The sequence below is a fragment of the Lissotriton helveticus genome, chromosome 5_1, assembly GCF_964261635.1.
Source record: "Lissotriton helveticus chromosome 5_1, aLisHel1.1, whole genome shotgun sequence".
NCBI lineage: Eukaryota > Metazoa > Chordata > Amphibia > Caudata > Salamandridae > Lissotriton > Lissotriton helveticus.
Genome location: NC_136065.1, coordinates 2104468153 through 2104484622, shown reverse-complemented (window position 1 = coordinate 2104484622; position 16470 = coordinate 2104468153). Strand labels below are relative to the sequence as shown.

The 16470-nt window shown below is 49.3% G+C and overlaps 1 protein-coding gene across 1 annotated transcript in view; it reads left to right on the top strand.

Annotated features, from left to right (window-relative positions):
- ADAMTS13 (ADAM metallopeptidase with thrombospondin type 1 motif 13) overlaps nt 1-16470 on the top strand; it is a 271774-nt gene that overhangs the window by 126151 nt on the left and 129153 nt on the right. Inside the window, exon 17 of the mRNA XM_078646125.1 lies at nt 2840-2975. Within this exon, the coding sequence (XP_078502251.1) occupies nt 2840-2975 (136 nt within the window). The remainder of the gene's footprint in view (nt 1-2839; nt 2976-16470) is intronic.

Below are 16470 nucleotides of genomic sequence, written 5' to 3'. Positions count from 1 at the left end.
AGACGTTGACATACAGATGATGAGATAATAAGATACATGTGATGAAATGCTGGCAACAAGAAGTTGAGATGGAGGTGATGAGAGTGTAAGATATAATTATGGGACTAGAGGTTAGGAAACAGATGAGGGAGTGTTGGAATTGCGAGAAGGTGCTGAGATACAAGTGATGGGATATTGAGATACAAGTGATAGGACATTGAGATACAGGTGATGAGACATTGAGATACAAGTGATAGGACATTGAGATACAGGTGATAGAACGTTGAGAAACAGGTGATGGGTCATTGAGAGACAAGTGATGGGACATTGAGATACAAGTGCTGGGACATTGGGATACAAGTGATATGACATTGAGATACAGGTGATAGAATGTTGAGATACAGGTGATGGGTCATTCAGATACAAATGATGGGTCATTGAGATACAAATGATGGGATATTGAGATACAAGTGATAGGACATTGGGATATATGTGATGGAACATTGAGATACCTATGATGGGATATCGAGATACAAGTGATGGGACATTGAGATACAAGTGATGGGACATTGAGATACAAGTGATGGGGTATTGAGATACATTTGATGGAACATTGAGATACTGATGATGGGGCATTGAGATATAAGTGATGGGGCATTGAGATACAGGTGGTGAGACATTGAGATACAAGTGATAGGACATTGAGATACAGGTGATGAGATATTGAGATACAAGTGATAGGACATTGAGATACAGGTGATAGAACGTTGAGAAACAGGTGATGGGTCATTGAGAGACAAGTGATGGGACATTGAGATACAAGTGCTGGGACATTGGGATACAAGTGATATGACATTGAGATACAGGTGATAGAATGTTGAGATACAGGTGATGGGTCATTCAGATACAAATGATGGGTCATTGAGATACAAATGATGGGATATTGAGATACAAGTGATAGGACATTGGGATATATGTGATGGAACATTGAGATACAGGTGATGGGACATTGAGATACAAGTGATGGGACATTGAGATACAAGTGATGGGGTATTGAGATACATTTGATGGAACATTGAGATACAGATGATGGGGCATTGAGATATAAGTGATGGGGCATTGAGATACAGGTGGTGAGACATTGATATACAGGTGATGGGACATTGAGAAACAGGTGATGGGACATGGAGATTCAAGTGATAGGACATTGAGATACAGGTGATAGAACGTTAAGAAACAGGTGATGGGTCATTGAGAGACAAGTGATGGGACATTGAGATACAAGTACTGGGACATTGGGATACAAGTGATAGGACATTGGGATATATGTGATGAAACATTGAGATACAGGTGATGGGACATTGAGATACAGGTGATGGGACATTGAGATACAGGTGATGGGACATTGAGATACAGGTGATGGGACACTGGGATACAGATGAGGGGGCATTGAGATACAGGGGATGGGTCATTGAGATACAAGTGATAGGACATTTGCGATAAATGTGATGAACATTGAGATACAGGTGATGGGATATTGGGATGCAAGTGATGGGACATTGAGATACAAGTGATGGGACATTGAGATACAAGTGATGGGGCATAGAGATACAGGTGGTAGGACATTGAGATACAAGTGATGGGACATTGAGATACAGATGATGGGACATTGAGATACAGGTGATGGAACATTGAGATACAAGTGATGGGACATTGAGATACAAATGATGGGATATTGAGATACATGTGATGGAACATTGAGATACAGATGATGGGACATTGAGATACAGATGATGGGACCTTGAGATACAGGCAATGGAACATTGCGATACAAGTGACAGACATTGAGATACAGGTGATGGGACATTGAGATACATATGATAGGACATTGAGATACAGGTGATGGAACATTATACAAGTGATGGGACATTGAGATACAGGTGATGGGACATTGAGATACAGGTGACGGGGCATTGACATGCAAGTGATGGGGCATTGAGATACAGGTGGTATGAGATGTGGCAATTAGATAAAAGGGTTAGATGTTGAGTTACTAGTAACAAATATTAAGATACATTTGAAGAGATGTTCAGCTATCTGTGATAAGAGATTGGCTTACAGGTGATGATTTGTTGAGATTCAGGTGATATGCTACCAAGATGAAAGGTAAGAAACAGTTGATGAAACTTAGAGATGGAGACAGTAAAATGTTCAGATACACATGGTAAAAGGCTGAGATACAATTAATGAGAAGGTGAGACAGAGGAGAGGTGTTTATTCAGAATCAGTTTTTTTCTTGCTCTTCAACATAGACCCTTTAAACCATCATTCAAGTATTTATCAATTTTCCAATATGTTGTATTTATGAATGAGACATTAAAGTTTGCCTAAAGGACAGAATAAACTCACTTTCTCTCTCCTGATACATAAGTAGGTATTTGAGAAATGCCTATGTATCATTTACTCACACTTTGTGTCTTGTATTCCCCATTTTCGTGTTTTGGCATAGTGACACTTTGGTTCCATTAAGGGTAAAGTTTCCCGACCTTCACAGCACATCTCATGACAGTTATATTTTTCTACGTTTGCGATTATACAATCAGTTTCCTTGCATCCTATTGCAGTGCTTGGCTGTGTATGTTAGATGCACTAAACCATTTTTATGCAAATCAATAATGTCACCATCATTAAACGGGGGGCAGTACGTCTTGCCTGCAGGAGCAGAACAAAGATCTCTATTTAGTCCATTTTCTGTCTCCATCACTAAGATTAGTTGCAGCCACAGGGCTGACGACGAAGGCTGTATGTAGCAGTGGTGACATTTTACAGGCTCCCTAACATAACTCTTCCCCTCTCTAAGGTGTACAGAAAGTATGGCAAAGAGTACGGAGATGTTACTAACCCTAATATCGCCTTCAGTTACCACGTTCCAAAGGAGAAAGGCAGGTTTGTATGGATCTTGAAGCCTGGGGCGTGCTCAGCAACTTGTGGTGAAGGTAAGAAGATCTCCAGGGAAAAAAACACATTTTTCGTAAATGTAAATGATCAAACTGTACAAATCTAGGTTTGATTTATTCCATTCTACTGCTGTTTTCTAATAGTTTGTATTACTGGGAGGCTTAAGCATAAATGTTGGTGTTATCCTGGAGTGTGTGGGCCTTGAGGAATGTGGTGGAACTGTAAGCAGTTGGTGTGGTAGATGTTGTTGCCGGGAAGCTTGGGATGCCTTCAGTGGAGGTTGATACAAACTGTCTGGCATCTGTACTTGGTTGTATGTCTGTGATAATCTACACTGACTTCCCATCACTTCAACATTTGGCAAACTAATAAAGCACCCCAGTTGAATGATTAAACCTAGTCAGTCTATTAAACAAACATGAAGGCCAAGTACCGAAGGAATCAATAGTAATCCCCAGATATGGGAACCAATATACTCCCTCAATATTGTTGTCCTTAGTATAAATCGATCTAATCTTAGGTAGCTTAGCAACACAAACCATATGATGTGTTTTAGTAAAACTTGTCTTAAGGTCTAACCTATCCATATACTTTACAAAGTTATGAATTAAGCCTTTCAGACACAGTGGAGTGCAAGACATAAGCACTGCATCGTCAGCATATAGTAAAGCCGGGATTCTGCAATTTTTTACCATAGGCATTTGTAGAAGCACACCTCACCAAGGCCTACCGGTGCTAGGGTTTCGCCCTTCTTTGCGCACTAGTTCTCAGACTAACAAATTGAGATTGGCACGGAAGCTGGAATACCAAAACAATAGTGGAGAAGTGTGGTTCAATGGTTAGAGCGGCAGACCCTGATGCAGAGGTCTAGCCCGGGACCAGGGTTCAATTCCCCGCCTCGGCGGGTCTTGAGCTAAAAAATTCCACGGACCTGATAATTCTCGCCTCGGTGCCTATTCCAATCATGGAGTCCCACTCTGCAACTCTGGGCAATAGCTTGCTTAATCTCCACAATGGCCCCCACAACGCTAAGGATGCCTGGCCTCCACCATGGGGGTGCCCAGGAGTGGACACCTCACAGGGAAAGCCAGGATGGGTTCCACAGCGGTATTCGTACAAGCGCCTTGAGACCCTTGCGGGTGAGTAGTGCGCTATACAAGTATCAATTTACATATTAAACCTCATGAGTGGAACTACATCTATACAAAACCCTCAGGCAGTGTATGAGGTTTTACAAGGAGTACATAAACTGTGGGTCTTTTATACCCACTCAAGAGGTCAAAAGGAGGTGGTACAAGTACACACAAGAATAACTATTCAGATATATAGACATACAGAAAATGCTCAATCAACAATGTAGGAGGAGGAATGAAGTTGCTGACATCAGTTAGAACAGCCTGACGTTTACAGACTAAGACAGGTGAATGAGCAGCTACAGACTTTTCTGAGCATGTATATAGACAGTCATTCTAGTAAAGTACAAGGTTAGGCAACAGCGAAGACGGAAAGAGCACATGGCGAGCACATGGTTAACTAAAATAGCTGCCCAAAAACAAAATGGCTTCAGCTCATGCTAACAGTGATCTCGGCCAAACTTCCACACGTTTGTCACTGTCTTGCATTGTGAGTTGGCTATTTAGGCCATTAATATAGAGCAGAACCAAAATGGCCACCAACACATGTGCTTGTTGAACCCCTCACTCCTGTTGAAAAGGCATCAGAACATTCTCCCTCCCGCCCATAACTTACTGAAGCTGTTAAATCATAGCTCAAAGCTCGGGGAAAGTCTATCGAGTCTTGCTCCAAGCCCAACTCAGCAAGAATCCTCCAGATCTTTAACTGATTAACTCAGTCAAACCACTGCTCATGCCCATAAAGAAAATATATAAAGCCCCCTTCCCAGCTGCAGTATGTTTATTTATGAGTTGCACTTTTCTTGGGTGCAGAGTACCTCCCTAAATCTGTACTGGATGGGTGACATGACCCCTGAAGTTTTGATCCAGGCCACCATCTTCTGCAAGACCATGCAACCAAAAATGTTGACTTCAAAGTCCAGCAGAGATATAGGCCCATAGCAACAAGGATCCTATCGGTTTCCTTTTCTAAACACCGAGACAATAACTGGCTCTATGCCAGGAGTTTGGTTGGTTAGAGCTTACTGCCGAGTTTAGGGCATTAATGATAATGGCAGCCCAGAACTCTGACCTAGCCTTGTACTGGCCCATTGGGCCCCATCTGGCCTGGAAGCTTTATTGGATTGATTTTGAGCTATAGGGCCTCAACCTTGTGAAGGTTAGATATAACATTAAGGGCGAATTGCAGGTCTGGGCTGGCCCTAAATTCTGCCCCTTGTCATCCCAGGTGACAGTTAGCCATAAGATGCTCAACCCACTTATCAGCTTGGATATTGGTCCCCAAGGTACGACATTGAAATGCGAAAGGGTTGCTGGAATTCACTATCTTCCAGAAGCTCTCAGTGTCTTCGGTTATGCAAGCACTACTTAAACTGTCCCAGGTTTAACTCACGATGGTCTGTTTCCTCACCGTGATGCATTGTTTTTATTCTGCCCTCGCTTAATAATTTCAGCCCTGATTCTGGGGGCTTTTATGAGAGCTACTCTTATGCATTTGATTGGCTTCCCAGCAGGGTTTATCAAAACAGCAAGACTTTGTATCCTTTTTCCAGTTTGTATCAATGATAAGTGAATTTCTAATATTTTGACAAAAGGTGACTAAATCTTATATAACATGCAATTTTGTATGGAGTAAGACCCTTGCTTCAAAGGTTCAATGACAGCAAAATGGGGATTTTAACCCTTAATTCACAGCATTATAAAAATGTATAAAAAAGTTGGCCTATTAAAAAAACATGAAGTGCAAATACTGAAGTAATACAAAACATTCCCCACGGGATGACAACCAGCAAAGATTTTTTTTTTTAAATTTGTTTTTATTGTTGCATCATCAAACATGGGTACAGTGTATATTAGCTGCTGGCGTGGCGTCAACATTCAGCCGCGGTCAGCCGTTCGCGCAACTTTTCTGTACATAAAACCTGTGTAATTTGGCATTTCATCCACTGAACTTTACAGACCAATCAGACAAGTATTCAGGCTGGGATACAGGAGACAATCTCCGCGGGGGAGAAGGAAGATTAACAATAGACCTGTGAGTCCCCACCATAGGGGTCGTTGGTTCGGGGCCTGTATAGTTCGCACAGCGGTGTTGCCAGGTAACTGGGGGGACGGAACTGTGGGGGGGAGCATGTAGGCGTGGGCAAGAGCATGGCAGAAGGACATCTGGGGCATAGGAATTGTGTTGTGGGATAAAACTTTTTCAGTCGCGCCGGTGTAAGGTATGCCCTGTGTAGTATGGAATGTTCTTGAAACGGGCGTTCCTAGAGACGCGTTTCGGTGCCTCAAGCGCCTTGGTCCATTCCGAATCATGTAATGCGTGCCCGATGTCTTCCTCCCATGTGGCCCGTAGGGTCGCCAGGGGAGCGTACGAGAGTTCCCGAATCGCTTTGTACAGCCAGGTGATTAAATGGCGTCCCATTCCCATGCGCAGGATAGCGTGTATGACCGGATGCGTGTCAGGTTCGCCGGTCTGGAGATTATGGTGAGGACGGAACCCCTCAAGTAGTTGTCGGTATCTAAGGAATTGACCTGGGGGGAGTTCGAACTCGGCGACCAGCCGGTCGATCGATTTCAGCTGACCCTCCTCAAAAAGCGACTCCATGTCCGTGATATCGCAGTGCGTCCATTCAGCGAGTATAGGGGCCGAGAAATAGGAATCCCGTCTGGGGCAGCCGACCAGCGGCAGCAACGGGGAGTACGGGGTCCTCCCGGGGGAGATCCGGTGGATTCGCATCATGCATCGACGTGCTATCGTGACCTGAAGGGGGTATGTACGTCGTGGTTTGGTGCCCGGGAGGGGAAGACGGATGAGCTCCGGGGTCGTGATTCTGCCGATCGGGGTGTAAGTCTCCTGGGTATGGCGGTCCGCCATCCAATACGACAGCCATTGGAGCTGCGCCGCCAGGAAGTAGGACTCAAAGGAGGGAGCTCCGAGCCCACCCTGTGTTGTGGGGAGTTGGAGGGTTTTCAGGGCCACTCTGCATCGACCTGAGCCCCATATAAGGGTGCCAAGGAGAGAGTCGAGGTCTCGGAAGAAGGACCTAGGTGGCACCACAGGTAGGTTAGTGAAATGATAGAGGAGCCGGGGGAGCATCACCATTTTAGCCAGGGCTATCCGCCCCACCGGGGCCAATGGGAGCTTGGTCCAGAAGGCAACAGTCGGGCGGAGGCTAGCTAGCGCCCTACGGTGATTACCGTCGAAGATGTCGGACGGAGAGTGATATAGGCGGACACCGAGGTAACGGGGGGGCCTCCACGGACCATGAGAGTCTATGAGTCCCCAACCTAACGTCAAGGGGGGGCAAATCCGGGCGGAAGGGGTAGACCGTGGACTTGTCCCAGTTCACTCGGAGTCCCGAGGCGTCTGCGAACTCAGTAAGCGTCACCCCTATGGGGGCAAGGTCAGCTTCGATGTCCCGGACGTAGATTAGGAGGTCATCTGCGTACATAGAGACGCAGTTTGTGACGTCCGCGAGCGGGATGCCCCAGTGGATTCCCTCCTGGCGTAGTCTGATCGCCAGCGGTTCGACAGCGAGGGCAAACAGAAGAGGTGATAGAGGGCACCCCTGTCTCGTGCCCCGCCGGACCTCAAATACAGGCGAAATGTGTTTCCCAATCCGGACTCGTGTTGTCAGATCGGTGTACAGAAGGCGTGTGTACGCCATAAGTATCGGGCCAGCGTTGAGACGACGTAGGACCGAGAAAAGGTACAGCCAGGTGAGGGTGTCGAACGCCTTCTCTAGATCCAAGATGAGACAAGCGGCGCGAGGTAATCTGTCCCGTACCTGGTCCTGGATATGGAAGACCCGGCGGATGTTCTGTGAGGTGTTCCTCCCCGGAACGAATCCGCATTGGTCGGGGTGGATCAGTGGGCATATGACCTGGGCGTATCTGTCAGCCAGTATCTTCCCGAGGATCTTACAGTCCGCCGACAGGAGCGTGATGGGGCGATACGAATCCATGTGGAATGGGTCTCTATGCGGTATGGGGAAGGTGACAATCACCGATTCTCGCACTGAACAGGGTAACACTCCGAGGTCAAGGGCCGCTGCGAACACCCGAGCCAGGCGAGGAACCACTAGGGGGGAAAACGTCGAGTAGTATTCTAGTGGGAAACCGTCGAGACCCGGGACTTTATTACGAGACAAGGCACGCAGTGCTTGGGTAATATCTGAGGGTGCTATTTTAGCGTCGAGCGCACGCTTGTCAGCGTCCGATATTGTAGGCAGCGACAGTGGATCGAGGAAGTGATCCACGGATGACGGAGAGAACCGGGTTGGGGCCCCGTACGTCCTAGCGTAATAGTGTTGAAACGCCAGGAGGATCTCAGCCTGAGATCGCACCAGCACCCCCTCCAGGTTGATAATGTCCGTGATCGGTTTGATCTCGGTGTCTTGCCTTGCCATCCAGGCAAGCAGCGCTCCCGTTTTGTCCCTGTCTTTATGGACTCTGGTGGCATAGGCCCTGAAATTATATTTCCTGAAGTCAGAGCAGGCTGCCTGGTATGTGGACTTCGCCTCGGCCGTGAGCGCGGCGTGTTCTTCCGAGTTATCGGGTTGTTTAGTGAGTGTAGCTAGGCGCTGTTCCGCGGCTGAGAGTGTCCGCTCCAATGTGCGGCGAACCCCTGCGATCTGGTTCATGCATTCCCCCCGTGCCACCACCTTGAACGCATCCCACTCCACCAACGCCGATGATGCCGTGTTCGCATTGCGTGAAACGTAGTCTTGTATGCTGTTTTTGTGTGAGTCCCTGAACACCTGGTCCGCCAAACAGTCCCTAGGGAGTCGCCAAGTGGGGACGGGTGGGTGTGGGGGGCGCCAGGTCAGACGTAATATGTTAGCGTCATGGTCCGAGATGATCCGACCTAGGTAGTCAGAAGAGATCATTTTAGGGAGGATTGGTGCAGAGCATAAGAACCTGTCCAGGCGGACCCGAAGGTTGTGGGGTATCGAGTGGAATGAGTAAATGCGGGCATGAGGATGTAAGTGTCGCCAAGCGTCAGTGAGCGCCCAGTGTGTGGCCCATGCTCGGAACAGCTCCGCTTGTCGGGGGACTGGGGAACGTGTGGGGGGGGTGTGAGCGGTCCAAAAGAGGGTCCAGTGTGCAGTTGTAGTCACCCCCTAAGACCCAAGGAACGGTAGTGAACTGGGCCAAGACACCTGTAAGGTGATCCCAAAATTTATCCTGCTCAGTATTAGGGGCGTAAATGCTACCCAGAAGGATTCCCTGTCCATCTAAGAGTCCCTCTAGTAGTGCATATCTGCCTTCCCTGTCCAGCACCCGTCTGAGTGTTCGGAAGGGGGTGCCTGGCCTAACCCATATTAGGGCACCGCGCGCAAACGCTGAATATGTTGTAGCACAAAGGGTCCCCCGCCATTTGGCCTGTAACCTGCCTAATTCAGTTGCATTAATATGTGTCTCTTGTAAAAGAGCAATACTGGCTGTCATGCGCTTTATGTATGAGTAGACGGAGTAGCTCTTATTGGGCGTGTGAAGGCCTCGTACATTGAGTGTGAGGACATTAACGGCCGAATGTGGAGCCGTCATTACTTAGGGGTCGTGTATGTGATCGGGGCCCCCTCGCTGTCCCCGCGGTTAGTGTGGTCATGTATCCTACGTTGGCTCCAGCGCGCCATGCTTCCATAGGTATGGGGGGGAACTGTCGGGAGTAAAAACAGGTAAAACCAAGGGTGGGAAACAGTCCCAATACAGGGGATATATCACCGGGGGTGGCATATCCAAACTTGTGTCCCACTAGGGGAGAAATACAACAGGATTCTGCGGGGGTGGCAGCATGTGTTACCGCTAGACCTGTGCGCGGATCGGGCTTTTGTAGGAGATGTGTCTATCGCACGGGGGCGCACACAGTTAATTTGTAATGCAGCCTTGGCTCACAGACAGCACATAGAACAAACAAGAAAAGAGGATACAGTGATGTTCTCTCCGTCCATCATGAAGAGGTGCCAGGTTGTCCGGCCAGGGTAGCGTCCACTGTGTGTGCGACGATGAGAGGGGAAGAGATTGAGCCTATTCCCGACATTGTGCCATCGCTGTCTCGGTCTTTCTCAGGGGTGAACAGATGCGGTTGGTGTTCCAGGTCCAATGCAGGGGGAGATAGTTGTATTTCAGCCACCGCCCTTACGGTGTCCTGTCTTTCCCGTATGATTTGCGTGAAGTCGGGCGAGCCCGAGGGGGAGGATGCATGGCTTTTGGAGAGGCCCATCTGGGTACGTTTCATGCCCCGTCTCCTGGATCGACGCGAAGTGTTGTTGTGCTCTCGTTGGGGCCTGGCTTTGGGGATCAACGGACAGTGAAGCTCAGCCCAGTCCTGTGCCTCATCCGCAGTGGTGAAGAATATGGCCTTTCCATTGTGTAGCACCTTGAGACGGGCTGGGACAGTAAGGAGTATTGGATGGCGTTGGCGCGGAGGCGGCCTTTAACATCCAGAAAGGTAGACCTCTGCTGTTGGACTTCTTGGGCATAGTCTGGGAACACCATGATCTGTTGGTCCTCCACCTGCAGGGGTCCCGCCGCCCGGGCTGCGCGTAGCACTGCATCGCGGTCTCGGAAGTGAAGGAACTTGGCCAACATCGGCCGAGGAGGGAGACCCGGCTTAATAATAATAATAATAATAATAAAACACTTATAAAGCGCCTGGCTGCACAAACTGTGTGTCCCCGCGCTAACTGCTTATAGATCATACGGGGACCAGGCGGGGACCCTGTGGGCTCTTTCAATAGAGAAGAATGGCGAGCGCTCCGATTCGGGGGTGAACGATCTGGTCCATGTTTCCATATAGGTCAGGGGGTCTGAGTTCTCAATTCCCTCCGGCAAACCCAGGGCGCGGATGTTGCATCGCCTCGAGTGTCCCTCCAAATCCACCGTGCATTCCTCGAGGGCCGCCACACGGCACAGGACCTCCCGCAGGTCCGTCCCCTGAGTTTTCACCGTGGGTTGTAGTGCGGCCACAGTTTGCTCCCCCTCCTTCGCCCTGTCCGCCAGCTTACGATGGTCGTCGCGGATCAGGCTAATGTCTGTCGTCAGGACACCAAATCGTTCCTCCATTGAGAGTCGGGACAGTTCTATAGCTGCCAGCACCTGGTCCAGTTTCGCTGATAAAGTGGGGTTGGTTTGTGACGTGTTGACCTGCGTCCAGGCTCGTGTGTGTGGCATGTTCTCAGGGGCCGTTTCAGGGATGGCGGCCAGCTGCGAGCCCTTCAGTTTCCCCATGAGGCCGGTGGAAGGGGCTCTGTACCGCTGTGTATTCCGGGACCCGTGGGCTACCAAACCGCTGGGGTAGACAACAACCCGGTGGGGGTTGGTTACGCGGCCTCCGGTGGTGCAGGGGTGGTTAGAGGCTCGCCCGCACAGTGGTCCCACCTCATCGGTGCGTAGTGCCGTAGAAGGGTGCCGGCAGAAAAGATACTAGATGCCCAGGCGTGGTCAGGCCGCACCAACCACCCGGTAGTCCAGGACCATGGGGGGCTGGAACCAGGGGGGCCCAGATCCGGGGCGTGCCGGCAGTTCGCAGCCGCTGGTGGCGTAGTGGGGGGCTATGTGCGTATCCACGGGCACGCACGATCCGGGTTCTTTACCCCACTGTTGAGTACCTCCAGAGGAAAGGGTCCCTCGCCGCCCGCGATGGAGCTGTGTGGTGGCGGTGGGCTCCCGCTCTTCTCTCCGGCACAGGACAGTCCAGGCGCCCTCCACTGGGGCCAGGGGTCAGGTGGCAAGGCTCCAGGGGTCCGGGTACGGCGGTGGGTCGTCCTCGTCGTGGCGGGCGGCCGCCGCTGAGCCGGGGGCACCGCCGCTCTCAGAATGGGGATGTGGCAGCCTGCGTCGGGCTCCGCACCTTGGTCCCCGCGGGCGCCATGTTGGGGTCAGGCACCGCGACCCGGAGAGCTGCCCATGGGTCCAGGAATGTCTCGGCCCGCATGCCTGTCCGGGTGATGTAGGGGCGGGTGTCCTCCGATGAGCCCCGGAGGGTGCGGGAGGCAGCTGGGGCACTGGAGCTGGAATCCCCGGGGGAACAGGCACTCACCGCCAAGATGAGCTGCGATTGTCAGGATGGTCCGGCGCCGGGAAGTAGGTGTGACCGTGGGATCGCCAATCCGCGGTGAAAGTTGGATAGATGCAGGAGTCGGGTCAATCTCCCCTCTGGGAAGGGGCGCCGGTGATGTGGAGCCCCGGAGCTGCAGCCGCCATCTTGCGCCCAAACGCGTTACCGCGGCGGAGTGCCCGGTCGCGGCTACCCTTCACGGGGCAGGTTGCGTCTCACCGCTTGGAAGTTCGTGGCGGCCGGTCGGCCGTACCGCTCAGGGCCACCGAACGGATGACCCTGGTGTACAGTGGTACAGGTATCAGAGGGACGGAGCCGCGACCGCCATTTTGTAGCTCGGCGCGCGGCTCCGGCGGGAGGAGTCTCCGGAGATTCCGTCCAGTAGCGCGAACCGCGCCTCACCCGGGGGGTGCCGCCTGAAGTGGGGGCACTCCGGGTGCCAAATCTGGAAGTTGGGGCTCCCGGCGATCGCAGGGACTGGGCAAGATGCTAGCCCGATCGCGGAGCCTCAGCAGAACACAGCCGCCATCGTGGCTTGCTTAGCCACGCCCCCCTCATGACAACCAGCAAAGATAATGAGGTTCTTTGGGTAAGAATGCACTCACTTTGTCAGTCCATGCCGTTCAAGTCCGGTAGTGGAAAGAACCAATTTCGGGAAACTACAGAGTCCAATCTGGAAGCGACTGGGACTGGATCTAAGTGATGTGCCGTGTTATATATGACTGAGAGTTGTTGCAGATTCTTATAGAAGAAGCCTAAAGGCTGGAAACTGATATTCTTTTTTGGCATACACATCAATATTAGATCCTGAAAGGTGATGTCGCACCAAGGCTGGATGCCTTCAATTTATAATAACACAGTCCCCTTCAATTTTCTTTCTCTTGGGGCGAATCCAACTCACTCTTCTTACACAAAGTTGGTTTTCATAATCTGTGATGTTAAAGTTAACTTGTCTAGAGAGCCAATGGCACACCATATTTTTCAACTGACCTGTTGACTCTCCAGCAGAAAGCGCCAACACAGAAACATTGGCCAAGGCAGCTAGATAAGGTCATGCTTCAGGAGGTAGTATGGGCACGTGGTTGTAGCTCTATAATCGTGCTTATATATTTACTCACTCCAGGTTACCCTGCCTCGTAAGTGTTTACTAGAATGCCTATATTATGTTGAGTATTACCTCCCTGCGACTCATGCCTCCGAACAGGTTGCTCAAGTCTACCAGGTGACAATGAGATGGTACAGCCTTGATGTGGTTCAGAGACATGGGGGGACATTGAATTCCTGTTGTCTGGATATGCCTCCATTTGCGGTGCCATCAAGTTTGCATTTAGCTTTTCCAGTGTTACTAGACAGTCTACAAGAGGGCTTACACAGGACCCAATCATGGTTTTGAGCTTTCTAAAGAGGATATCCCAGTCAGGGTCAGAATTACTCGCCTCGTTAACCTCGAAAGCATCAGTCCGATGTAAATTCATTGAGTGGCTCATTGGGTATTCCACCTGGTCTTGGGAGTTCCTTGATCTTTTCTTCCTTTCGGTAGTAGGACCAGCATCTGTGTGGTTTGAACATCCCAAAGCAATCGATTCAGGTTTGTATAAGGGGTGGGCAATAACCGGGATAACATCATCGGTCCCTTTACCTGGATTTAAAGTCAGTGACTCATTGAGATCTGGGGAGTGAGGCCTTTCTGCCAGGTCTATCTCTTTAAAGATAACTCCCACCGCCCGGGCCAGAACTGAATCCAAAGTGCTACTTAGGCTCATTGGTCGATTTAGTGCATGTAATTTTTCTTTTGCCTTTTATAAAGATTTTCACAACAGTAGAGGGTTTATTACATAAAAACTCCAACTAATATGCAATCCTGCACACAATCACACTGTTTTGTATGCCCTCCTGTTTTTCCAAGATACAAACATATACTTTGCAGAAGGTCTGTTCTCTAAATACTCCATATGAGCCAATCTAGACTCCCCTCTACTGACCATATTTAATTCAGCTTTCGAATGATGGGAGGCCTCCATTATCTTAAATTTCTCCATTTCTTTGGCCCCCGTACTAGTATATAACCTATTTCTGACCTGCACCACCTATCTTAACTCACTCTTTTCCATTTCAGAAGCACATAGAACTGATACCTTCTGTACCTCCGAGGACCAAAGTTTATCCCAGAATCTCAGGGTTGCTTTGTATGCCAAGAAATTCCAAGCATGCAGATCCCCTTCCAGTCTTACTGCCTGGCCCATCACACATTTTGTACACCTAGCATTTTTTTCAAACAGTTGTTCTCACACCTCTCCCAAACTCGCTCCATTCTTAGGGACAATACCTCTGCCCCAGAGCGACATTTAGGGGGGACCATTGCATTATAGGCTGTCAAAAGGGGAGACCAGGATGGGCCTCCACATGTATTCTTAAAACAGACTAGGCCACCTATCATTGCTGCTGCCCGCGTCTCCACCAATTCTTTATGTAGGGCCCAGTTGATCTTTCTTCCAAACTTCATACCTAAGTACGTAGGAGGATAGCACCTCTACTCTCCCTTTATCCAGTACCTACTTATACAGTTGATTTTTTCCCAAAGTAGATTTTTTGTTTTTTCCAAGGTCACCTTTAATTTGTTAGCCTTACAATATTTATTCAATCAAATCAATTTCCTCTTCAGGCCTACTTGGGTCAAATCTAGAACCGCCAGATCATCTGCATAGAGTGGGCACGGCACATAGCTACCCCCTATTTTCGGTGAAAGGGACTGAATCGCTGCCAGCACCACTGGAAATCTGCTATGAACAAGGAGGACAATGTCGGAGCTAGTACTCAGCCCTGCCTTAACCTATTTCTTATAGGAATTCTACTGAAAGGACCCCATCCAAGCCAAGCTCCACTTGGGCCCAATTTTCAGAGTGCAATTCTTGCAGGATTGACAATAAACTTTGGGGGGATTCCCTGCTGTCTTATTTTAACCCAGAGTATACTACGATCTGCCAAAAGGCAAGCTAAAATCAACAAAACAACAATTTAATCTCCCAGTTGTTTTTTTCGCCTTTTGCCCCAAAGCCCACAAGCTTAAGCAATGATCTGTTGTTGAATGCCAATGCTTGAAACCCCCTTGTTCCAATGGGACTATTTCATTGCCCTCAATCCAAGTCTTTCATGAGCTAAGAACGATCTTGGAATGCAATTTTGCACCAACATCTAACAGGCTTCCCAGCTGCTCTGGCTGAGTTTAAGGAGATTATCAACTTGGCTATGAATTGAGCGGAGAAAGAGTCCAGTGCCTCCTCCCTAAATTATGGCCAGATATCCCTGACAGTTATCTCCCTGGCCTAATAAATATTGCTCAAAAAGGTTACTCAGTCAGTGTCTGGAACGATACATTTTACCAGGAAAGACACATTGCTACATGCCCTCTTAACTAACTTCCAGAATTTCCTCATATCCCTACCATGTAGGGTGCTAATCATGAGGTCCCAATTTGACTGACAAAAGGTGTGTCTCCTTGTCCTAACCAGGTCTTCCTACTCTTATTTACAAATATAGACCTCAGTCTTGTTTATAGGGTCCAAGCAGCATTTGGCCCTTCCTGCTTTCCTTAACTCCTTCCTAGCCAATAGGCACTTCTTATCAAACCACAGCGGCTTAGAAGGCAAGCAAGGCGTATCCATTTAAAACTCCTTATTACCTAACCTTATTAATTGGATCAAACGATTAACTACCTCAACAATGGTTTCAGAGTACCATTCCAAGATTGTTAGACCTACATCCCTACCAAACTCGAACTCATTAAGGATTTGGTACTGCATTGTTGGACTAGGCCCTTCTGGCGGGTCCCCCCCCTTGTTAAATGTGACCTGGGGATGGTGATTCCCACTCTGAGTGCGTGTAGATGGGTGAGGACTGCCCTCCCATAGGAATGCACGGGGAATGTGTGGGTCCCTGATAGTCCCTGGTGCATGAGGGGTACCAGCTCGAGTCTGGTATATATGGACTCGTGTGATTGAATGCTGTAAGATGATGTATGCGACGTGTGTGTGTCTAAAAGAGAAGGGCCACTTCTAGACATCGGTGTGTGTGTGCAGTAAGTATGCTGGCGCGTGATTGGCTGAAGTGAGGGAGGGGCTGTGCCTGTGTCCTGTATGGGTCTGGGCTGTCCCCCACAATGCTGGCTCCACCCACCTGGGGTGCGTCAGGTGTCCTAGCCTGGCCAGTAAGAAGAAATTCCTTACAACCAGTTCTAGCTGGTTCTCATCCGGCCTGCCCCTTTTTAGACAAAGGGATCTCCTGTATAAAAGGAGGGTGTGCCCTCTTCTCTCTCTCTTTCCTGCGTGTCCTGACTGGAAC